At 42.2% G+C, this 24,715-nt stretch overlaps 1 protein-coding gene and 1 long non-coding RNA gene across 5 annotated transcripts; one reads left to right on the forward strand and one right to left on the reverse strand.

The window, feature by feature from the left end:
- Positions 1-377: 377 nt before the first annotated feature.
- LOC310878156 lies at positions 378-2,116 on the forward strand. Its single transcript, XR_014570864.1, has 2 exons — positions 378-962; positions 1,035-2,116. It is a non-coding gene; the product is annotated as an uncharacterized lncRNA (long non-coding RNA).
- mocs1 (molybdenum cofactor synthesis 1) lies at positions 1,261-18,823 on the reverse strand. 4 transcript variants are annotated; one of them, XR_014570863.1, is made up of 12 exons: positions 18,487-18,823; positions 15,588-15,723; positions 13,277-13,444; positions 11,046-11,210; positions 8,499-8,560; positions 6,779-6,890; positions 5,363-5,475; positions 5,044-5,154; positions 4,619-4,739; positions 4,166-4,213; positions 1,643-3,458; positions 1,261-1,600 (listed from the first exon to the last, which is right to left on the reverse strand). XR_014570863.1 is itself a non-coding variant. In XM_083792303.1 (11 exons), exons 1-11 carry the CDS (start codon positions 18,736-18,738, stop codon positions 2,329-2,331), a joined length of 2,418 nt encoding a protein of 805 aa, XP_083648429.1. In that variant the 5' UTR covers positions 18,739-18,823; the 3' UTR covers positions 1,261-2,328. The 4 variants fall into 4 exon arrangements, 3 of the variants coding, with proteins under 3 accessions (XP_083648429.1, XP_083648430.1, XP_083648431.1); XM_083792303.1 differs by having other exon boundaries at positions 1,261-3,458; XM_083792305.1 differs by lacking the exon at positions 1,261-1,600 and having other exon boundaries at positions 3,328-3,458; positions 4,151-4,213.
- Between the last annotated feature and the right edge of the window lie 5,892 nt (positions 18,824-24,715).

The raw sequence follows: 24,715 nt of genomic DNA on the forward strand, positions 1-24,715 counted from the left end.
CCAGTTACTGCCAAACACTGAACATATATGTGACATATTAAAGTGGTTATCTATAATTTAGAAAACATGGAGAAGCTATCCACTGACTGTATACTGGCATGTGGCAGTCATGAGACAAGTCCAAGTATATTCCATGTTTGGGATTTCAATAATTGGGTCTTATCAGTACAGACACTGCTTGCATTTTACATTGCAGGAGAAATAGGACCACTTAGCTGCAAAGTTATTATTACAATATATGGACAGATGTCTTTTCAGAGGACAGTGTGTACTTGGGGACTGGAGGAGACGGGAAACTTTACCAGCTAAACTGGTTTTTTGTTTGTCAACTCAACATAGCTTCAATAGTTTCCATTAAGGTGAACAGGTATTGTAGTCAGTATGTTTATGAGAAAGTATGCCGATGGCGTGCGATGGGAGTTATAAAGATAATGAAGGCTATTATGATTAGTAATGAACGGCATGGCAGGATTTAAAGGACTGCATTGTCACAATAGTTTGATGCAAAGGTGCCAAACCTTAATCAGAGGTGAGGAGGTCGTCTGATAGTGAGGCTGTGGATCAAGGGTTTCATGGATTATGAGTGAAAAAAAGGTGACACGGGAATGTTTGTCCATGTACGGACATGCTGATGGCCCCTGGTTACTGTTGGCAACGAACAACTCAAACATTTTGTCTAATAATTTCAGTTTGTTTTAGAACGTCGGGTTTTCACTTTTCAGACATTCTCCACAGATATTTACCACTGCACAGCTTTTATCAGAATTGCGATCCCCCATACATATATACTGTGTGTGTATATATATATATCCCATATACTCATAACATCAGGGATCTCCATAAAAAGGTGATACACTATTCATGAGAATATTCATTGGTCAGATTTCAGACATGTATTAATGTACAGTTTAATTCTATATAAAGAATCCACTGTGTAATTCATAACAGATGTTTTATCCTCAGTCACTTAGGGCGCTTTCACACCGGACATGTTTGGTTCGTTTAAAACGAACCAAACATGTCCGGTGTGAAAGCGCCCTTAGTCAGAACAAGCCTTTATACATTTTAGCAGATCGGTTTGAAAGCTTGCCGATCTGCTATTTTCAGCAAAAGCTTTCCCCACAATAATAGAAAACAGAAAATACACTAGTATAGAGCCCTAGGGGACTCCAATAATCAATAATAATCATGAAGAAGAAATACTGTAAGTGTTAATGCTCCTAAAAAGAAAATCACATTACGGATAATTAATTTAGTGTAATTTATTTGTTTTTCACAGATTGGTATTACAAACAGTTACGAAAGGCTGTTCCGATACACTGGGATTATTCATTAGCATAGTGTATTATTAGTATTTCAGGTAATAAGCTTGCAGTAAAACTTGACACATGAAAATGCGACAAGAGTGACATCTAGAGGTACAGAGACATACTGTAAATCTGCTTTCAATGATGTTGCAGATAGATATAGGCATTAATAACAAAATCAAAAATACATTCTGTGGCACTGAAATGACAGTTACCCAATCTAGGAAACACTGCTAAATCATGTCATACACAGCAAGAGCAGAGATTAAATCAGTTACTGTATATTGTATTTTCTTGGTGTTGTATGCTATTGTGGGCTACAACAATGCTACAACAGAATGCTACAGTTAACAGTACATGAGACTGTGCTATACACTATACAGCATATATTTGGCAATCCATGTCACAGAAAGGTTGAAAAGGCGTTCAGTTTTTAATATGCATTCAATTTAGTAATTCATTTTTAACTCTCAGAGTAAACCACTTAATCCTGATTTATACTTCGTCATATGGCCATTATAATTCATTTCAGTTAACAAAATAACTCACTTAAAATGTCCCATGAGACAATACAAACACATATTTACTTTACCTATACTAAATGTAAGGTAAAGTGTTGGCATCAGAGTTTTAAGCATGTTTATATTATGTATTATTATTGTGAGTTGTGAGTTGTGACATGAATTTTCATCTTCATGTATTCCAGGCCATATTGAACGCTGCTTCTACAGCGACGCAACCTTTAGAGGATTTCCACGCACTAGTTGAGTGAAAGTCAATTAATACATTTTCACAACTCTAAATGAGTTTGATTTTTTTTACACCCGTTTTAACAAAAGAGTGTAAAAATGGAACCAAATGGACCTTAACAACCTTAACAGGCCCATTCGGTTCCATTTGTCCAAGTATAGTTATTGGAGTCTGTGGCCAAATTGCACACCAAACTGGAGGTCCTTGAAATGAAATCGTTGGAGAACCACTGACACTTTGTTTTGGTGGTAGTGGACAAGGGTGGAGATGGTCAGCGCTGACGGTGGAAGTCCCTCTTCCCTCCCGTCTTGGTGAGCAGCTGTATGTCCGTGATGACCATGTCGTGGCTCACCGCCTTGCACATGTCGTAGAGCGCGAGCGCCGCCACCGCGGCGGCGGTCAGCGCCTCCATCTCCACGCCCGTCTTGCCCGTGGTGCGGCAGCTCGCCGTGACCACTGCGACGCTGCGCGCCTCGTCGAGCGCGAAGGAGACCGAGGCGTGGTCCAAGGGGAGCGGGTGACAGAGCGGGATCAGCGCCGACGTCTGCTTGGAAGCCATTATGCCGGCCAGCTGCGCGACGGCCAGAGCGTCGCCCTTAGCCAGCTGGTTGTCCCGCAGCAGCCGGAAGGCGACGGGGCCGAGGACGACGGTGGCTTGCGCCGTGGCCGTTCGGCGAGTCGGGACTTTTCCGCCGACGTCCACCATGGTGGCGCGGCCCTGAGCGTCCGTGTGGGTCAGCTCGGCTGTGGTCGTACCGTCCACCTTGTCGGCTTTTTCGAGGAGATTTGGGTCCGAATCGGGCTGCGTCGAGATCACTTTGTGGTCGTCTCCGGAAGATTGTCCGTGGCATAGTCTAACACTGTGGTGTTTGGAGGAACTTATTTTGGCATCCTTTAGTAGTGTGCAAAACATGTTAATTCCTGGGGTCCCCGTCAAGTGTCTCTTGGTAACATTGGGACTCCAGGTGTGTGCGTACCAGAGACATTCTGCAGCAGAATGACTCTGTGGTTTTGTGCGTGTAGCATAGTCCGCTCTCACGGTGCGAGAGCAGGCGAAAGGCAGTACATGAACAAACACAGACGAACAGAAGGGTGCTGCGGTGCAGAAGCCGCCAGTCTCACGATGGTCTCCTTCATTTTCATGCGAACTAAGACGGGAAGCCCCTTTTTCAGAGGTCCCCGAGCGGTGAACATTAGCTGCCCCTGTTGAAACAGTACTGTCTGAAAGGCACGGAACGTCCTCACCACCCAGGACTCCCTCACTGCCCGAGCGCCGGTACAGCTGAGGAGACCTGGTGTGCCTGGTGAGGAGTGGGTCTGTAGGCTGGGAAACGGAGGGGGCGGTCGTCCCCTGGCTGTCTTGGGACTCTGGCAGACGAAGAGTCCTTCTGCATGTGGTGCCTGTCAGACAAGGAGGGTGTTGACTTAGGCCGGGGTCAGAACTCAATGAAAGAACACAACTAATATACTGTCACTGCCTGGTGGAAGGCTTTTACTGAGGGATAAACAGTGGTGGAAAAAGTAATAACAATCCAAATCTACAAAATAACTAGTAACTAAAGCTGCCAAATAAATGCAGTGGAGTAAAACAATATTTGGATCTGAGATGTAGCGGAGTAGAAGTAAAAGTATTGGAGATTAGAAATACTCAAGAAAAGTACAAATTTTACCCAAGTACAGTAGTTAAGTAAATGTACTTAGTTACTTTCAATCACTGTAAATAAATTTGAAGTTACAAGATTTCCACCCGACAGTGACGACATTCCCAGTAACATGCAAACATTTTTGAGTGGTGCAACCACTCCAAGGAACAGCAATGGGACTATGGGACTATGTTTAGAGTACCAGTAGGGGGGAAAGTGGCGCTGTTGTGCCAGAAACAGAGAGAGAGAGAGAGAGATCGTGTTAGAACCAATAGGAACTGAAATTGGAACGATACAGAGAAGAAATTGGAACGATACAAATTGGAACGATACAGAGAACCAATAGAGGGGAGTTGCACCACTCAGTTCACACGGGTGTGATCTTTTTATGTTACTATGTGAAGATGCAGTGTATTTATCAAGGCACCATAAAGCGTCAATTTTACGTACAGCCACATCACCCACCGATGAGGATCATGGGTCTGTTCTTCATCTGCGAGATACTGAACATGCCTGCGTAGAGGAAGACATCATTGTAATAGTTAAAAATCACACCCATGAGAAGTGAGGGGCGCTCTTATCATCATACATAATCTCATTCGGACCAATCACAATTTGCGTCCTCATTTTTGTCTTAAAAAAATGGCCATTCATTTTCAATGGCATTTAATGTTTGTTTTACAACACGCACGCTCAAAGCTGGACCAAGTAGGGGCTAGTGCCCGTCCAAAAAGTTAAGAATTATGTATAGATTCAAAAAATGATAATATGGAATTCTTCAGTGAAACCAAAAAAAATTGATAGAAAACAAAAATGTAGAAAACAACAAATGAAGGGGAATTTACTCAAATTGGTCCGCGAGCGACATACGTGTCCCGACTCACAGTTTGGGAAACCACACACACACACACACCCTACCTGCATGCTGTTTCTTCTTCCTGCCCACTGCAGCACCGATGATCTGCAGTAGCTCCTCCTCCGGCGCCCCGGAGCGCAGCACGTCCCTGAGGGACACCTCGGAGTTACCGAACAAACACACCTGAGTGGGTGGAGAGAGACAGACGGTCTGAAACATACAGCAATACAGAAGGGAAGAGACTGTTCCCAGTAACCACTTACTATAATGACGTTGCTGTCAGGCACAAACCTAATATCTCCATATGTTATGGGGGTTGTTGGGGGAAAGTAACGCCCCACTTGATCATGCTACACTACAGCAAGCTCAAAGCGCAGCACGGAGCAACATGTTTTGAGCTTGTAGATCTACTACTTTTGAATTTAAATCCTGCACACACACACACACACACACACACACACACACACAGTCAAAGTGAAGCTCTTACCTTGAGGTTACCGTCGGCAGTGATGCGCAAGCGGTTGCAGGAGCCACAGAAGTGTTCGGACATGGAGGTGATGAAGCCAACCTGACCCTTAAAGCCTGGCACTTTAAATGTCTGCCATGGGAAGGAAAACAAAAGGAGGGAATCAAAAACTATATGGCACATTTGTGTTAAACATTTGAACTACACACTCGCTTTGGCTCGCTCGTTGTTGCCTCACGTGGCTCAAGTTCGGACGAGAGGCACTTCCGCGTTGCCCACAGAAGCGAGGCGTGGGTTATAAACACAAGCGGTTTAAGCTTTACAATGTCGTGGCTCTGACCTTGGCAGTGTCTGTGTGTCCGGTGGGAAGCATTTCCAGGGTGGGCCACTGCTGTCTTATGTGGTCTAACATTTCCTGGTAGCTCACCATCTTCTTGAAGTTCCACTTGTTACCTGCAAAGGATATAAGCATGTAAATATAAAGGCAGTTCACAAAATAAGATAAGACAATATTATTGGTAAAGTTCAGAAATCAAAACACAATTTTCCTAAACTAAACTAAAACGTTGACGCTACGCCATTGTCACTATGATTTGGCATAGGAATAACATTTTCTTCGTCATATTTTTTGTCAACGAAAAATGATCACTGATCACTAAAAACCTAGATGCTTCATTGGCCACTGCAGTCCATTCAGTATTTTAGCTGTGACGTGAGCACCCCCTCCTGAGATACTGGGTCCTACTTTTGTGTCGCTTGTGTGTCCCCCATAGAGTTATACTGTGACGCTCCGTCGGACTAAATCTGAGACGAAAACAACCATGAAAGTCTCATTTTACCGCTTTCCTCGCAACAACAAAGCTGCGCTGCACTCCCAAATCTGGCTGTGACAGGCCGTCTGCCCCACATGGAATACTATTGCCATTTTATTTTATTGTGTCAACTAAATCCTCATTAATGCAAACTAGATTCAACATACTCAAGCCTGCACACATTCTAAATATGCCCCCGAAATATTTTACAGAGCAATAATAATGATAATAATAGTCTTTATTGTCTCCACATCATATATTTGTGTTATATTAAGACCCATTTTAACGCTCAATGGCTTCCTTTCTGAAAAATAACGTCATTGTAAAAAGATTCACACGTTTAGATATTCTATTTACAATGAGATGCGGACGGGAGCTGGTGCCACTTGGACCCGGACGTAACGTAGCACTACAAAATGACGTCAGACTTAAATACTGAATCGGAGGGACCTGAATCGTGCGGGTAGGCGGAAATCAAGCGGGAGTGCGGAAGGCACGCTGGCCACTCAAAGTGACTACTGGCCATTTTGGCCAATCGCAACGCGCCTTTCACAGGCCTTGTCAAATCAATTCAAAAGTAGCTTTATTTGGAATGAGACAACAGACGTTTAAACATTGCCTCTTGATTGGTCTACCCGACCGAATGTCCCCTTCCTCGAGGTTACAGACACCCCAGAGGAGGCTCTGGCTACCTTTCTATGTCTATGGTTAGAACTCACCATCAAAAGGCATGTATTCTTTCTATGTCTATGGTTAGAACTCACCATCAAAAGGCATGTATTCTTTCTATGTCTATGGTTAGAACTCACCATCAAAAGGCATGTATTCTTTCTATGTCTATGGTTAGAACTCACCATCAAAAGGCATGTATTCTTTCTATGTCTATGGTTAGAACTCACCATCAAAAGGCATGTATTCTTTCTATGTCTATGGTTAGAACTCACCATCAAAAGGCATGTATTCGATGAAGCGCACGTCCAGCGGCTTCTTCTCCGTCAGGGCAACAAAGTCCAGCAGCTCGTCTTCATTGAGGCCCCGCATGATCACACAGTTCACCTGCAGAGCCATGCATACATTTTGTGAAATGTCTTTTTTTGTTGCAACTATAACGGAAACCGATTGGGTTGTGGGAGGGTTGGGGGGGAGAGGGTTAGCCCTGTGTTGAAGACGAAAAAGGGGAGGGATAAGTGACAGGATGTGTAGGTGGGAGATTGTAACATGTTTGTCCCTGTGGAAATAATTGCTAAGTGTAGGTTGCGCTCAATGTAAAATGATTAATACAAATTTGGTCACATAAAAACAGTTCACCTGCAGAGGGCAGTACAACATGATGGGACATCTGCAGTGTATCTCACCAGATATCCAAAATGGACCCTTATTATTATTATTATGGGTCTGTAACTCTGAGAGTGGATAAAAGTAGCCAAATTGTCCTGTAGAACCAGGAAGAGCTTTTAGTTGGGTAAGAAAGCCACATCACAAATGTTATGAGGTCCTCACTAATTTGATATGGTCATCACATTTGGGCACATTTGGGCAAGTGGTTATGGCATTTAGCCCAAGGAGTGTTTTCTTTATGCAAAACTAATACTTGGAATGGATTCAGAATCACGAAAACCCCCTAGTTTGACACGTCACATGCTACTTAAAGCATAATGAAATTTTGATATTTTTTTGCCTTATTGTGGTAGCCATATGGATTTGGGGCTCTCACGAATTTTGCCCACATTTTTGCGAGGGGGATGGAGGCTCAATTTGTTTTTTAACCTTCATAGATGATAAATCCACTGAGAAACGGACCTTTGCTCTCCACAGTCACGGAAGTATCAGCTTTTAACCAACTTATCTGGTACCAAGCAGCTATGACCAGTGGTGTAAAAAGTATTCACATGTTTTACTTAAGTGCAAGACCACTTTGGTCAAGGTTTTGGTGATGTAACTCCAAATGTGGACAAGAAATCAAAAATAATTGCTCCAGTGATTGGAAATTGATAATTCCAAATATGCTCCTCATTGACTTACATTGTACGCTGAAACAGCTCTCAAAGTCACTCTTTTAGTATGTAAACAAACATAAACAAAGCTGATTCAGACAATATAGAGCATCACCAAACCCAGTACCGTTTGTTTTTCTAATAAAAATGTTAACTTCCTGAAGTTCCGGATCCAGATTTTCAAATAGTAAAGCATAAATACTTCAATGTAGAAACACAAGTAAAAGTCATTTTACTTGTAAAGTCGTAATTAAAAATTTACTTGAGTAAAATTACAAAAGTATTGGTATCAAAACGTACCAAAAGCAGACTATAATCTATAAAAGCCTTTAGAAAATAGCAGATCTACAAGCTCACAATGAGTTGCATCGCATTGTGCGTAGTGTGTATGTAGGACTGCTTTCATCTGTCCCATTGCATGATATGACAAGGTTCACATCGAACAGTACTACTATTGTTGTACAGGAAAGGGTGTGTGTGTGTGTGTGTGTGTGTGTGTGTGTGTGTGTGTGTGTGTGTGTGTGTGTGTGTGTGTGTGTGTGTGTGTGTGTGTGTGTGTGTGTGTGTGTGTGTGTGTGAGGGTGTGTGTGTGTGTGTGTGTGTGTGCGTGCGTGTGTGTGTGTGTGTGTGTGTGTGTGTGTGTGTGTGTGTGTGTGTTCGCTCGCTCTACCTTGACCGGGTTGTAGCCCATCTCGATGGCCTTGTCAATGCCCTCCATGACCTTGTGGAACCCTGAGAAAAAGCAAGTAAACTTCCTGGTAAAAAAACGATCTATGTCCCATCATAGAACGACCCTAAAATAATAATTCATAGCATTACACTTTTATTTGTGTTTATGACATCAGTATTTAACCAGCACAAACATTGAAGCCGTTTTCTTATGCAATCTCATACAGTATTTCTAGGCAAGAATGGCTGTGAAGAGAACAGGAAGGCTGGTGAACGTAAGCCATTAAACTCGCAACAGATAAGAGGGCTGTGGTAAAACTGTCACAGGAATTTACCATGACCTGAATGAAGGTGTCTGACAGCTTAACCTGTAATTGTAGGCGAAATGTTTTGGGAAAACCTTCATTTTCATGCCGTCTCAAGGCCTATTCATAGTCTGGATTTTCGGTGGTGAGGTGACCACCGCTCCGGTGGTGAGCTGACCACTGTAGCTGAAATAACGTTGAGCGGTGGTGAGTAAAAACAGAGAGAAGGGCTGGAGCGGTGGCGGTGGTTTGCTCTTCACCGTGGCTCGTGACGTCATGTTGTAGTTCGGTGGTCACCTCACCACCGACAATCCAGACTATGTATGAGCCTCTGTTCACTCTCTGTTCCCATCACCAATGTTGTTATTGCTTAGTTTTGTCTTGCTTTAGTTTATTTCATTTCATTATAAATTTTCTTTTTTGAACACTACACAAATCGTATTTATTGCACACTTCTCCATATCTTGTCACTTACTGTAGGACAGAGGTGCCCACACTTTTTTTTACTTGAGAGCCACTTTCAAAATGACCAGCTCAACGAGATCTATACCACCAAAAAGAATAATGATTCCATTGCTGAAACTAGTTTAACAATGTACCTGAGGGGGCTTTGGAATAGCAGTGCTGGCATTACATAGAAGACAAACGGAATGGGAAATAGAGGGGGAAAATGGAATTGATAGGTTTTTCGTATATAACTTTGTAATGCTACTCACATTTGTGCGCAACATTCTTGAAAACAAAGTATTGCATTGATGGTTTGAGCTGACCTTTTGAAGTTAATCAAGTTACCAATTGTTTTTTTTCTTCATACATTTATATATATTTTTAGGGTCATGTCATGTGGTCTTTACTGATCTACCTTTGTGATCTACCGCCTACCGGTAGATCAAAATCTACCTTTTGGGCACCCCTGCTGTAGGACAAGAGCACATTGCCATAAACCTGTTAACTTACTGTATGGCGAGGTCTGGTTCGTAGAAATAAGCTTTCGTTTAGATGAAAACAAAATAAGTGATTCTTGTGTTTTCATAGATATAAAATCTCATTTCTGTTAGTTATTCCATCACACCCGAGGCTACGGCTGCTACATTTCTCACACACACACACACACACACACACACACACACACACACACACACACACACACACACACACACACACACACACACACACACACACACACACACACACAGGTGGAAGCTGTCAGAAGCAGCGAGGGCTTCAGTGTCTTGCTCAACACTCAGACAAGAACATTTTTAAAAATTGAGGAAATTTCCTAGTCTAAAAATATGGATTAAATATGGCATTTGTTTTGTTGCCATTATTAGTACCGCTTGTCATTTCGGTGTATATTTAAGTTTAATATTTAAAATGTGTCACATCTGCCCCGTTCATTGCTTTGTTCCAAAAGCCTAAAAGGCAAAGAGACATGTAATCGTTAATCACATTTTGTACGACAATTGATTGACAAGTGAAAGGACATTGTGATTGTGACGGCCCTGAGTAAAGCTCCTACTGTCACTCTCTAGTTCTCCCTTTTTAAAGTCACTCAGTCCATCTTCTGCCCAGAGCTCTGTCACTCTGTCAACTCCTGTACACCCTCCTGGCCCCCCCACTGTGCGCTAAAAGCACTCACGCTCTTTAAGTAAATTAGTGGGCTGCACCCAGTCGGCGACTACGGTACAAGTATTGATTTTTAGGCAATAAAAAGAAAAGATCTGCTGGTGCCAGGGGGTTATAAGTAAATAGCATTGTCAGAGCTAATGTGAGACTGTGCACTTTCAAGACTTACTGTTGTAGCTGATTGAGTGTAATCGGACTGCATACTAATAAACTCTTGTTGCCTTGGAAAGTGAATATAATATGCAATGCTCAGAGATTAGAAATATATTTTTTATGTTAATAGCGATTCTTTTATTGGTTACTTTTCCCAATACATTTGTGGTGTCTTTTTACATTGTTGTCATACCAAAGACTCTGGAAAATGGGACCCAATGCCTCCCTGCTTGGCACATCAAGGGTTGGATTGGGGGTAAGTCCCTGCGACTAGCGTCATGTCCAGGGGGTGTAATTGTACATCAAGCTAACACGAGATAGGCTCCTGCCCTATGGGCCTATCATGGCTCGGCAAGGCTTACATATCCCCCCCAATGGATTATTTCATTTAAAATAATTGGTCTGATTAAAATGTTGCCCTCCTTTGCTGCTGCAGCAGTCCACTGCCTGCGACACTGCCATACCTTTCCTTCTGACGATGAACTCAAACTTGGCAGGCACCAGGGAATCCAGGCTGATGTTGATGAGGTCGAGGCCCGCGTCCTTTAGCTTGGGCAGCATGCGGGCCAGGTTCATGCCGTTGGTTGTGACCGCAATGGTCTTGAGGCCCTCCAACTTCCTCAGCTCCGCTATCAAGAGAGAGACAGTAGTTCACATACAGATGAATTCAATTAAATTTAGACCCGAGGCCGATTCTAAAAGTGCCTTATGAATCCTAAATAGTTGATCTATCAGCTCTTTCCGCTATTTTTGGAAAATGTTTGAAAATACACAAAGAAAATTCAACATGTAAATGATTATGACGATTATGCTAAATGATTGTGATTATCTCAAATGACTGCAATTTGGTGATTGTGTAATAATTGCGACAGGCCTACCTATGCTTGGGCAAAACGAAAGCAAACACACACAATCACAGTGCCGTTACGACATGACACCGATATCGTTGACAATATCAACAGTATTATCCGTGCAATAACCACACCCTACAATGTTACTGAGAAATAGAATACACAGAGAATGAATGATGTGCAACTGTAGGAGAACAAAGCCGACGACAGAATGACTGCGGTGGAGTCTGGCATATCTGCTCCATATTTTTAAACCCATTCTGACCTGAGATCAGATTCATACGAGGTTTTCCACTGGACAGACACTGGTCTGATGAACCCATTCTGACCTGAGATCAGATTCTAAAAATTTCAGTCGTTCTTCGATTTTTCAAAAATAGCTATTTTTCAATAGCTAAAGCATAAAAAGATGCTAACACCAAAATGGGTTCCCGTTCAGAATGGGTTAATAACTGTGTCACTGTCATGGTGAACTCCATGTGACCCCCCCCCCCCCACACACGCATACACACACACACACACAGTCACACACACACACACACACACACACCACTTTTGTTGGTTTTGCGTAACAACACAAAATAATCCACTTCCCTCAAGTGTGTCTCCCACTATAGGGCTGGGCGATATGACTTCAAATCAATCAATAATCAAGATTATCTCTTTCTAACTTTTGTCTCATGTGAGGTCCCAGCAGGGATCAGTCGGGTGACCATGTCAATATACTGCTGATCCTCCTCACATCACATGGCTCCTGTCTGCTGGAACATTATCCCTGGATAGTAGACACATTTGTTCTCCCAGGTGGCCTCTCTCCCCGCTCAGCTATGTATCGCATCACACCCCCCCCCCCCCTCCCCTCCCCCCGACATGCTTGACTGTTAAGTCTGTACGTACGCTATGCCCCCCACATCTTTCCATTTGCATTAACCATGCATTCGACATTGTGACCTTATCCATTCCACACTCATGCATATCGCCTTTAGACTGAAAGAATGCATGGTGAGAAGAACTCTGCTTTTAGTCCTGTGTGTGACACAACTCCACAGTCCACAGGCGGAAGCGCAGGTTTATGAATCATTGATGGTCTTTGGTTCCTGAACGACCATTTGTCGAAAAGTAAAAGCCCTGTCACAACATTCGCTTAGTCATGAAGTTAACGCCATTACGAAAGCCATTCATTTGCAGGGCAAGCTGGCCAAACTGTCACAATCTAACATAAATGAATGTGCAAAGCAGCTTTCAACTGCCACTGGTAAAACAGATAAAAAGAACCTGCAAAAATCGAGGCATGATTGGTGTGACACTTCTTTTTATTAAGACACTCCTTGTTATCTCAACAACCCCAAGACTATGATATCTTAAGTGACAGACAGGTGACAGGTATCTACTGTACAACACAGCCTGACAGACCTGCCGAATGTCATCATCTAAGGAGTGCAGTCACAAAAGTATGAATCTGACATGGTTGCCTTCTCTATTGTGCACTGGAGAATAATATCAAGACATGTTTTTTGCACCAATATTGCCTTTTTGAGTAAAGAAAATCTGATCAGATCCAATAGAGGATCAGGACCAGTAAGAAGCTTTGCGCACCTCATTCTGCCTCTTCGTTCACCCTTTAAATCAGTGGTTCTCAAACGTTTCAGCTAAACGCCCAAAAAGATACATTTGGATGCACCACTCAGTAGTGTACAAACATACTTTTTCTTCAAAAATAATACTTTAAAAAAGTTTTTGCTTAGTTTAAAAAGGGCAAAACTTGGTACTCGCGACCCATGAAAAGCTGTCTGGCCTTTTTATCAACCCACCCCCCCCCCACCATCTCCAAAAGGGCACCTTACCAATGATATCCAGCACGTCGGGTCTGATGAGGGGCTCTCCCCCTGTGAGGCGAATCTTCTCCACTCCCTCCCTGACGAAGAGACGAGCCAGAGTCAGCACCTCCGCGGCGGTGAGGAGCTGGCTGCGTGGGGTGAGCTTCACCCCCTCCTCCGGCATGCAGTACTGACCTGAGAAAGAGGGACAGGACTTTAACCACATTCTGACCTGAGATCAGATTCATACGAGGTTTCCACTGGACACACACTGGTCTGATTAACCCATTCTGACCTGAGATCAGATTCTAAAAATGTCAGTCGTTCTTCGATTTTTCAAAAATAGCAGACCTACAAGCTCGTAGCGCGCCACTCGGTGGCGCGATATGAGCTTGTAGATCTGCTATTTTTCAATAGCTAAAGCATAACATGATGCTAACAGCCTAACACCAAAATGGGTGCCCGGTCAGAATGGGTTAACCACATGAACCCCAACCACAGTAATTATTATCAAACCTTTTTGTTCAACACCCAAATTGATATGCATTTGGCTGCGCGGACTCCCATCTGAAAAGAGTTCGGCAGAAGAGAAGATTTATGTTATATACATATATATATATATATATATATATATATATATATACATACACACGTTTTCGATATTATTCACAATAGGTCACCCAGGGGTATTTCCGTACTCAAGGGGACGTGGGGGCGGACGGACGGACAGACACATGTTAGTTGAAGTGGTTAGGCACCGCTAAAGAAATTGCAGATGTACAAGCTTGCAGTGCGGCACGAAGTGACATGCTGTGAGCTTCTAGATCTGCTTTTTTCAATAGCCAATGTATAAATGGATAAAGCGGTTAAAGTGATTGTGATGCTACTTTGCTGGGAACCCCACTTTGAGAACTGAGCAGGTCATAACAGCCAGACTTTTGCCAGAAATAGGTGGGCATTCAACACAAATAGGCAAACATACATTTTGTGAAGAAATATATTTCCTTCTCTGGTATGTGTAAGTATTGAAAGAAAATGAAATTGAACATACTGGGTGTTAACAAGGGAATATATTGGTTAACCCATTCTGACCGGGCACCCATTTTGGTGTCAGCATCATGTTATGCTTTAGCTATTTAAAAATAGCAGATCTACAAGCTTGTAGGTCTGCTATTTTTTTTTAATCGAAGAGCGACTGACATTTTCAGAATCTGATCTCAGGTCAGAATGGGTTCATCAGACCAGTGTGTGTCCGGCGAAAACCTTGTATGAATCTGATCTCAGGTCAGAATGGGTTAAAATATGGATGAATATGTAACCCCGAAATGTAGTGTACAGAAAATAAATTGTGTAGTTGAATATAGTCATTCATTTTCTGTTGACAAGGTTTGGTCATAGGGGGAGCTGTGGGGTGAGGTAACCGGAACAGCTATACAAGTACAGGAAGTGAGGCAGCCACGGGTTCCATTTTAGGTATCAAAAGAGTGGGTTAGTGTTTGGTGGTGGTTTGTGAAAGAGACTCTTTTAAGGCCAATACTAAACCATAATCAGAAATTGCTAAACCACAGAGTAGTGGGGTGGGTACACTTTGAGATCTGGAAGAAGAAACGTTTGGTCAAGGAACATTTCTGAGGTTTTAGCTCTGAATCCCTTCAGAGCATTTGGAGAAAGGGGAGCCTGCTGTGGCCTCATGAAGGTGAGGAATATTCGATTTGTTTTCCCCACCATTTTGAGCAATGCATTGCCACATTTGGCAAAGACTTGGCAAAAACAGGCGAACATTTGGCGAAATAGCTGATTTGTGTCGTGACTGTGAGCTTGTACATCAGCTATTTTTTGCTATTTTACATACAATGGCGTATACAGGGTAGTGGTTAAAGAATAGCATTCAATCATGGCCATCCTTTCATTCTAGTAGGCCTACACAATGTTTCATTTCATTCTAGTACACAATGTTTCCTTTCTGAACCCAAATCAGTTTGACCATTTGAAGATGCCAAGCACCTCCAAATTAATATGTAATTATGTATTTCAGACCCCCATCTGAAAGTATTTTGTGCCAGGGACCCCCAGAAGTGAAGACTTTTGTGATGCTAGATTAACTACTTTTGGTAAGTGACCCCTTGGTAATTCATTAAATGGGTTTGAATGGCGGAGAACACCAGCGTGAACAAACCTACGCCCACTTTGAAAATCAATCCCGATACAGTCCCAATCTGAAGGACCGCCCTTAAGTCTTTGCATTGGTTCCACCTTGTTTCAGCCCATTCATTGAATTTAGATTTCACCAGACGTTTCAGTGTGCACAGATCTCTGATGAGGCCCAACGTTAACTTACAGCGCAGGTTGCACTTCTCTGTCAGTGAGATGCGGAGATAGCTGTGCCTACGACCAAAGTTGTCGGTCAGGAACGCTGAAAAGGGAGTGTTGTCCTCATCTAACCTCCGTCTCCGACTCCCAGGGGAAGCCAGTTCCTGGGTAAAAACAAATAAAAGAAAAGCCAAAAGGAAAAGGTTATGAAAACATTTTTCTAGCTGGGTTTTTTTCTGATCTTCTCAAATAGATAGATACATGTACACATGGTAAAGAAAGCTTTGCCAAATCGACAGGCTAAGAAAAGGTTGTTTGTTGTTGCAGTAAGGGACTATTTGTGCCTCCAGTGTGAGGCAGAAAACGGATAATGTATGGTAGAAAGTTTCAATGAGCTGATGCGTGTGGATTTGAGACCAAACACAACTAACAAGACAATCCGCTAAGGCCACAGTGCAGCAACAATCTTCTCCCTGTTTATTACTGTATCGAGAAGCACGTGTTTCTAAAAATAACTCTGGGACTTCGGATGTTAATAAAAGGCTGCTTTAGTTTAGTTTAACCCATTACGACCTGAGGCAGATTCTACAAATACCTTCAGTAGCTTTTATATATATATATATATATATATATAATGGCTGTGGACCCCCATTATTATTACCCTTATTATTATTATTATTATTATTATTATTACTATATAGGCCAAATCTAAGCCCAGCTTAGATCTATTTTTCTCAGAATCTATGGCCAGAACTTTATAGTTTTTATTTTTTATGTAATCTAAGTCTGACACTATACTCTGCTTAGTGTATTCTGAATCATGTTCAAACAAGGGTAGGCGCAATAAGCCTCGGCTTCTGCCTTCACCTTTTCGGTACCACTATATTAATGTATGTACTGTACGTCTGCATGTACTCCTTTTTTCCTTTTATTGACCGAAATAAAATCTATCTATCTATCTATATATCTATCTATCTATCTATCTAAAAAATGTTTTGTGCCAGGGACGTCCCCCAGCCACTTTCAAGATTTTTCTAAAATGTTCACTTGGTGCCATGCTGCTATTTTTGAGAACCACAGTTTTTCTAAACCACTGTTCTAAATCCTAATAGTTGCCTGAAAAACGTAGGTTGCTACTAACTGTAAGCATATGCCTAAAATCTAAACTAACAGTTGCTTTCCCGGATTGAATAGTGGAATAATAATAATAATAATAATACAAATAATAATAAACTTTATTTGTATAGCACCTTTCATACAGGGTTGCATTTCAAAGTGCTTCACAGGCACATAGGATAACAATTCAAATATAGCAAATGCTGCTCTACAAGTTCAAAACGCGTCGCATTGCGACACGTTTTGAGCTTGTAGATCGGCTATTTTTTGCTACGACAGTAATATGCAACGTGGCCCTCTGGAGTGAGTGTGGAAATATAGTGGCCCTCTGGAGTGAGTGTGGACATATAGTGGCCCTCTGGAGTGAGTGTGGACATATAGTGGCCCTCTGGAGTGAGTGTGGAAATATAGTGGCCCTCTGGAGTGAGTGTGGAAATATAGTGGCCCTCTGGAGTGAGTGTGGAAATATAGTGGCCCTCTGGAGTGAGTGTGGACATATAGTGGCCCTCTGGAGTGAGTGTGGAAATATAGTGGCCCTCTGGAGTGAGTGTGGAAATATAGTGGCCCTCTGGAATGAGTGTGGAACTATTATGGCCCTCTCGTTGTCAAAGGTTGCCCACCCCTGGTCTATACACTATAGGTACCGTATGTGAGCCAATATATTACGATTCCCCTCTCTTCTGCCTGTATACAAAAACAATAACTACAATGTAGGGTCCGGGACTGCATACTGACTGGGTCATCGTTTCACCGTGAGTCTATTCATGAATTATATATCATTGACAACTGTTGATGAAACTTTGGAGACACCCTTACTATACATGTTGTGAAATATTCTGCCCCGGCAGGTCACTCACCCTGAAAGCACTGAGCTGCAGTGCATAGTGCCTGTCCGCCAGGCTGAACGAACACATAACTGTCACGTTTATGACATTTTACTTGACAATTAATTGTCTAAAAAATAATTGCGATTATTTAAGATTTAACGGCATTTCTGTCGTTGAACATTGGAATACATGAATGAAATTTGCATTTTTGTTTTCCTTTTACTAGCCTTCATAAACAAAAGGCATGACAAATAACTTGTAATTCAATAACCTTAAACTTGAAAAGGGTTAGGGTGAATGAATGAATACTGGAAATATCCAATCTACAAGCTCAAAACGCTTTTGAATAGAAATGTTTGAATATATATGAAAATCTTTCAACATGGAAGTGATTATGACTATTGTGCAAAAAAATAACTATTATGCAATTTGTCAAATGTCATCCACACTCGAGGTCAGACTGGGTGAAATCTGCAGTAGTCCACATTGAATGAGGGTAATTTCGTGGTGTAAATAATTGTTTAGATATTCAGATATAGCATAGGCCTATACTGTAATAAGCAATAGTAGAAATGAATAACACCTCGCCCAAATCTTATGTTGTGGATTTGAACAAGAAAAATACAGTATTTGACAAATAAACACACTTTTTTGAGCCTATAACTATAGTAAACTATAGTTGACTTTAAATGGTCCAGTCAATAAACAGTTGCTGGTTCTCTCAATGGCTTCAGGCAGAACAGGGTCCTTAAAAATGACTTGGTTGGTGGGATTGGGAACCAAACACGTTACGAGTGTGCAAATGGGTGATACGAGTTTATCGTAGTCCAAGTCACTGTCACGGAGATAAAACTCTTATCAATGGGGGTACGTACGTGCCGTGGAACCCATAATCGTGGATTAATCATTCATCCATAGACGATGACAGTGTGAATACATAGAGGCAAGCACTATAGGCTATACTATAATACCAATAATAATCACCTGTGTTGGCCTAGTTTTCAATGCAGCCGTGAAGTTGGGCAGTGGGCTCGGGTCTCCTCCGTGAAGTTTTTCGTTGTCCTGGTGCTTTATAGCACTGGAAGACCTCTGAACGCTCCCACTGGTACCGCTGATGGGTGACAGCAGTCTGCCCGCCGCGTGTGTTGTGAAGTCCCTGCCGCTGCATGCACCTCTCTGTCTGGATATGAGGCGACAGCACCACATCATGCTGCCGTGAGACGCCATACTAGACATAGGCCTATAGATGTCAGTTGCAGTCCAGTCCCCCCAGGGCCCCGGAGTTGTTGTTTATGTGTCAAAGCTGGAAGAACTGGAGACAGCTCAGCTCTCAGGACACTGCAATCCAAAAACAGCCATTCACCAGTTGCCATATTTTGTGTGTGAGAGATATAAGCAACCACGAATAGGAAAACGACTCGAGCTCAAAACATATGCGTGCTCGCGATAGATGGATCCATTTTCAATAAATCTTGCAATGAAATGTGGAATATTTGGAATATTTTTTAAACACTCGTCTATAACAACACAAAAATGCTCATGGCACAAAACAGTAGGCAAATTCGTATATTCTGTGCCATGTCATAATACAGCATATCTTAAAATAAGCAAAAACACTCATTCCAAAAAGCTTATCTTATACTAATAAAGTGAAATAAATATAACATAATCCCTTTGATTTGAGTAGAGGTATGCTAAAATGCCATGTCCCCCATCATATTTATTCAGCTTCAGTTACAAATAGCCTATCTAATCAAATGCAAACAAAATCTAAAATTTGAATTATTATTATACTGTAATACTGTAGGCTATAGTTCTAATGATTCTCAGCAAATGTTATCAATTGTGATGTATTTCTAATGCTTAAAATCTTGAAATGAGTTTTCTTCGACGGGTGGCTTTTTATCAATGTTTAAGGTTGCATTACTGATGTCTCGTGCTGGGACTCTGGTGCAACGCACAGGTCCTCGCTCTACTCCTGGTGAGAGCAGGAGTGGACCTGGTGAGACGTAGGAGGGGCCCGGCCAGGAGACAACCCACAGAGCCTTGTCCCTCCATGTGCCAGAAGTGTAGCTCCCAGCCCTGGCAGAGTAGTTCTAGAGTAGTTCCAATGGATTGTGTCCCCCTGGTTTTTCCGTAGTGGGACTGATTGAGGGTAGCTACTGGGACGTAAGTCGGGACTTGATCACTCCCGGCTGGGTCGCCTGAGTGAGGGGTATGATGTTGAGAGACCCGAAACCCTGTTGACCTCAGGATACATCACTGAGGATACGTCCCAGGTGCATCCATGCGATGCTTTTTAGTTATATTCTTCTATTTATAGTGACTCATAGGAATAGACTATGTGACAACCAGGTATAGTCTGGTGACCACCGGAGAGACGGGTGACAGCCGGAATGTAGACGGCACCCGGGTGAGCAGTATGGGTTAGCGCCTCAGCCTGTGTCCTCCGTGAGGAGGAAGCCCAACAACCCTCGGTGAGGCCTTTGGGAGGGCCATGCAAGCAGCAAGCGGAACCGCAGCACCATGACCCTGCGGAACCATTGCCCACCACTCCTGAATGAACTGTCTGGTGCTGGGACTCTGGTGCAACGCACAGGTCCTCGCTCTACTCCTGGTGAGAGCAGGAGTGGACCTGGTGAGACTAGGAGGGGCCCGGCCAGGAGACAACCCACAGAGCCTAGTCCCTCCATGTGCCAGAAGTGTACCTCCCAGCCCTGGCAGAGTAGTTCTAGAGTAGTTCCAACGGATTGTGTCCCCCTGGTTTTTCCCTAGTGGGACTGATTGAGGGTAGCTACTGGGACGTAAGTCGGGACTTGATCACTCCCAGCTGGGTCACCTGAGTGAGGGGTATGATGATGAGAGACCCGAAACCCCGTTGACCTCACTGAGGATACGTCCCAGGTGCATCCATGCGATGTTTTTTAGTTATGTGGTAAAGCATAACATCCCCCCTGTTACGCTTAAATATAGGCCTAGAGGAAATTTAAACATTTTCATAATTCTGAAAATATGGTTGAGAAATATTTTTAAATCTTACTGTGTTCACAATGTGCTACCATATTCTTCATTAGGCCTACATGAAGAGTATGATGGCCATCTTTAGCCTCCCCCCCCCCCAGGGCCCACACCCCTGTATTCATTTACAGTGTAAAATTGGAATAATGCATTAAACTGGACGAATACGTTTTTCTGACAGCTGAACATGGCCTAGGGGCAGCGGTGGCCAAGCGGTTTGCGGAGAGGTCTTGATATCGGAAGGTCGCTAGTTCGTATCCCCGGACCGGCACGTTAAAATTACCACCGTTCAAGTGCCCTTGAGCAAGGCATTGAACCCCTACCATGTTCTATGAGCAGGGCCTGGCTGTAAACAAGTTCTTGAACTTAGTCCAGTTACCCTGGGTAAACATGGTTGCTTTGCTTTGCCTCTTTCAGAAAGATTATAAAAATCCTGTCCAAGCAAAGTCGCTTACAATTAGCTGACATGGCAACACTGCCATTCACCTCCTGGAAACAGAGGGCGTACACACCCCACCAGCCAATCCCTGTCAGACCACAGTAGCCCTGCTGCCCTCTGGGTAATGTAGTCTTACATCCCATGGTAGTCATGTGCTTGGTGCGGTTGTATGCAACTATGCATAGTTAAAATAAAGTAAAATAAAGTTGTATTTATTACAGTTTTTTCTTTTTCTCTGACTCATGTTGATTGATGAATTATATCCAAATGATGCTGCAAAACCAAAAGGTGATCCTTAATTATTTCATTCCTTTTCTTTTTTGTTTGTCTATTATTACATCGCTTTCTCTTTTGCTGGTACCTAACCACCAGCATTTTGCTTTAGTTTAAATAGTATTAGAAGTAACATATACTTACTTGCATAAAACGCATCAGTCTGTATAACATTGCTATAACTATGGTTGCTACCCAGGATTTATCCACCAGATGGCGACACGGGATTATTGATTGTGCCAGATTCAAACCTGTGATTCCAACTCAATAACCAGTTCCTAAAACCCTATAGGCAGTGGTTGTCAAAGTGGGGTCCTGGGAACCTCCAGGGGTCATTGAGCCTGGATTTTCAGGGGGTTCCCAGCTAAATGACTTAATATAATAATAATAATAATAATAATAATAATAATAATAATAATAATAATAAACTTTATTTATATAGCACCTTTCATACATAAATGTAGCTCAAAGTGCTTTACAGAGCAGAAAAGATAATAAAAACAAAAGCAAAACAAAACTGCATTAAAACAGGCATGCAGTTAAAACAATAGGACAATAACGCAGTGTCAAATCAGGAGGTACAAAGATAAGAACAGATAAAATAAGGCAACGACATTAAAAAACAAGCAGTAATACAATACAGTGAGGACGTGAATAACAAAAAATTTAAGATCACTTAAAAGCAATGTTGTAGAGGTGGGTCTTGAGCTGAGCTTTAAAAATGTCTACAGATATAGCATCAAAAGCAGTTCAACCACTTTAACCCTGTATAAATCGCATCATATTTGAAAATAGAATATCTACATTCTACAAGCTTAAAAACGCACACACACAGACAGACAGACAGACAGACGCTTGAAACATTTGGAATATATTTGAAACAACATTTTAACGACACAAATCTATATATGGGGATCCCTGAAACAAGATATTTTCATATGGGTGTCTGCAGTGTCTTTACATTGGGGGGGGGGGGGGTCCTTGATTGAAAACGGCCATAAGGGAGATATTGATGTTTGCCATCATGGCCTTCCTCCCATTATTGGAAATGATGTGCTACAGCTAGATAATCTGAAGATGCAGTGGAAGGAACCACAGGCCATTGAGTGTTAATTCCTTGCTTTTATTTACAGTGCATCGTAAATCCAGAGAGACAAGATCTGTCACGTTCTTTAAGAGAGAACAAAACACTGGTGGTGACCCTTTTCCCGGTGTCCTCCTGACAGCCTCCTTCTGTGCCATACATGGTCATGCTCAGGACAAAGGGTCTGTGGTCCATTAGGGAACGGCCATTCATAAACATTGGAATTCCAGTCTGGGGCCCAATCCCAATCCACTCCCTTGCTGACTCAATGAGCCCTCACTGACTTCGCTGCGCGTTCATGTGAAGTCTGCGAGGGCTCGAGGGATGTCCCATTTGAAATGGGTAAGTCAGTGAGGGCTCAGCCCCGCCCCATTATGTGCCCTTTGCCAAAGTCAGCATCGATGCTGACTTTGGCAAATAAATTACCCACAGTTCATAGCGTTACCAGGGGAACGAGGGGATCCTCCGAACGTCAATCATTTTGGTATGCAAATTAGTTATGTATCGCGATTAGAATGTCAACAAACACAATAGTGCTTTCTCACTGTTCTCAAAAGGAGACGGAATGGAAGGATATAGGCTATATATTTAATAACAATAATAATAATAAGGGAAACATGATGAGAAATGACTAATGAGCAAAGTAAAAGAATATGGAAATGAAATGTATAATGAATATTATTATATATGAATATTACAACTCATATCACACAGGAAAGTGTATTTATTAAACTAATAATAAAACGATCAGCTTAAATACTAAAATAGACATGATAGACATGTATAAATAGGCCAAGCATGTAGGTAGGCACTGGCTGTGAATAAGGACACTTTTTATAAAAAGATGCAAAGCGTCATGAATGGCAGACTCATCTTCAAAGTGCTGTCCCATTCCTTTCACAACAATTTGGAGCCCTTGCAGCCTCTCACCCAAGCACTTACAGCTGACGTCACTAAAGTCAATGAGGGTCCAGGGCTTGAGGGTGGCAATTGGGATTGGGCCTAAATCTCTACCGCTATACACACCGTCCTCCGTGCTCTTGTGTTTTATCAAGGAGGGTATACCTTTAAAGCTGCTTCTGCTTGTATTAACAGTGCTGTAAGTGATATTATAGGCCTATGGTTAAAATATGATGTTTTTTGTGGGGGATTTTTTTTTACGTTCTATTATTCTGTTATTAGTATTTAGTAATCATCATCGCTATAGAGTGTTTATTCAATAATTGGGGTCTCCCCTGTCTCTCCAGTTCATTAATAAACAGAAAATACGTTTTCAGGTGGGGTTTCCAATTGCATCCAATCAGGAGAGGGTACTAGGGGTGTTCCAATATATCGATATTGATTAGTTACAGTAGTATAGTAGTAGTGCCCATTGTTATTGGCCAGTTTGTGACCAAAAAGATCTCTTGCAATATTATTGAATATATATCGCAATATCACAAATATTGTGATATTATTGTTATCGAGTGCCTAATATCGCCACAGATATCGTATCGTGAGGTACCCATATCGTCCCACCCCTAGAGAGTACCCATTTATCAGCTTCAATTTGATAGTGTTCCAATTCTGTCTGACTCTAACCCTCTTTGTGTCATCACTTCCAATTGAATTTGTTAATCCTGTATCCTACGAGTTCTACTTCTATCTCCTGATTGGATAACATTGGTAGCCCGACCTGAAAACGCAATTTCTGTCGAAGAAAAATTCCGAAGAGACTGAAGAAACATTTTATAGCAATGATATGGGAATATAGTTATTTCATGCTTATTTTATCAAAGAAATATCACTACAGTACCAGGGGGTCCCCAGCTAAATTAGTTAATGCAGCGTCAGTCATTTGAATCACTTCAACAATATTTTATACTATTAAAAACTATTAAAAAATGGTTCATATCGTGGCATGATAAGTGAGCTACCGCTTGTAGATCGGCTATCTTTGGAAAACCGTGAGGCTACAACATTCTATTTTATATATATACATTTTTTTTTATCCCACGATTTTGTAACTCATTTTTCACCCCTGTGTCAATCATCTAATGTGATCCTGGGCTCTACACACCCTCCACCAACCTAGTCCCCATATATGGGGGACAAGGGGAGAGCAACAGACTTGAACTCATGCTTCCTTCATGCCTGAGTGTCCAAGTTGCTCCTTTACACCTGACAGGGGAGGCTACAACATTCTGAACTCAAAATAAAAATCTTTTCTTCTGCAGGCCCTGGCACAAAACATTTTCAGATACGGGTCCGCAGCCAAATACATTTTGGGGGTCCTTGACATGAAAAAGTTTGAGAACCACTGGCCTAACTGTTAGAGTCTATATAGCACACTGCATTTAAATGATGTAATAGTGGTTTCACCCCATTTCCAGTTCCATTAATTATATCTCCTCGTCAAT

The sequence above is a fragment of the Protomyctophum parallelum genome (genome assembly GCF_964188405.1).
Source record: "Protomyctophum parallelum genome assembly, chromosome: 20".
In the NCBI taxonomy this organism is placed as follows: Eukaryota; Metazoa; Chordata; class Actinopteri; order Myctophiformes; family Myctophidae; genus Protomyctophum; species Protomyctophum parallelum.

Excerpts from the sequence above, each read along its gene's own strand:
- mocs1 (XM_083792303.1), bottom strand. The coding sequence starts at position 18,738 with ATGTCTAGTATGGCGTCTCACGGCAGCATGATGTGGTGCTGTCGCCTC. Across the intron at positions 11,211-13,276 it reads CGACGTGCTGGATATCATTG|CGGAGCTGAGGAAGTTGGAG; the intron begins GTAAGGTGCCCT and ends CTCTCTTGATAG. Across the intron at positions 8,561-11,045 it reads GTTCATCGTCAGAAGGAAAG|GGTTCCACAAGGTCATGGAG; the intron begins GTATGGCAGTGT and ends GCTTTTTCTCAG.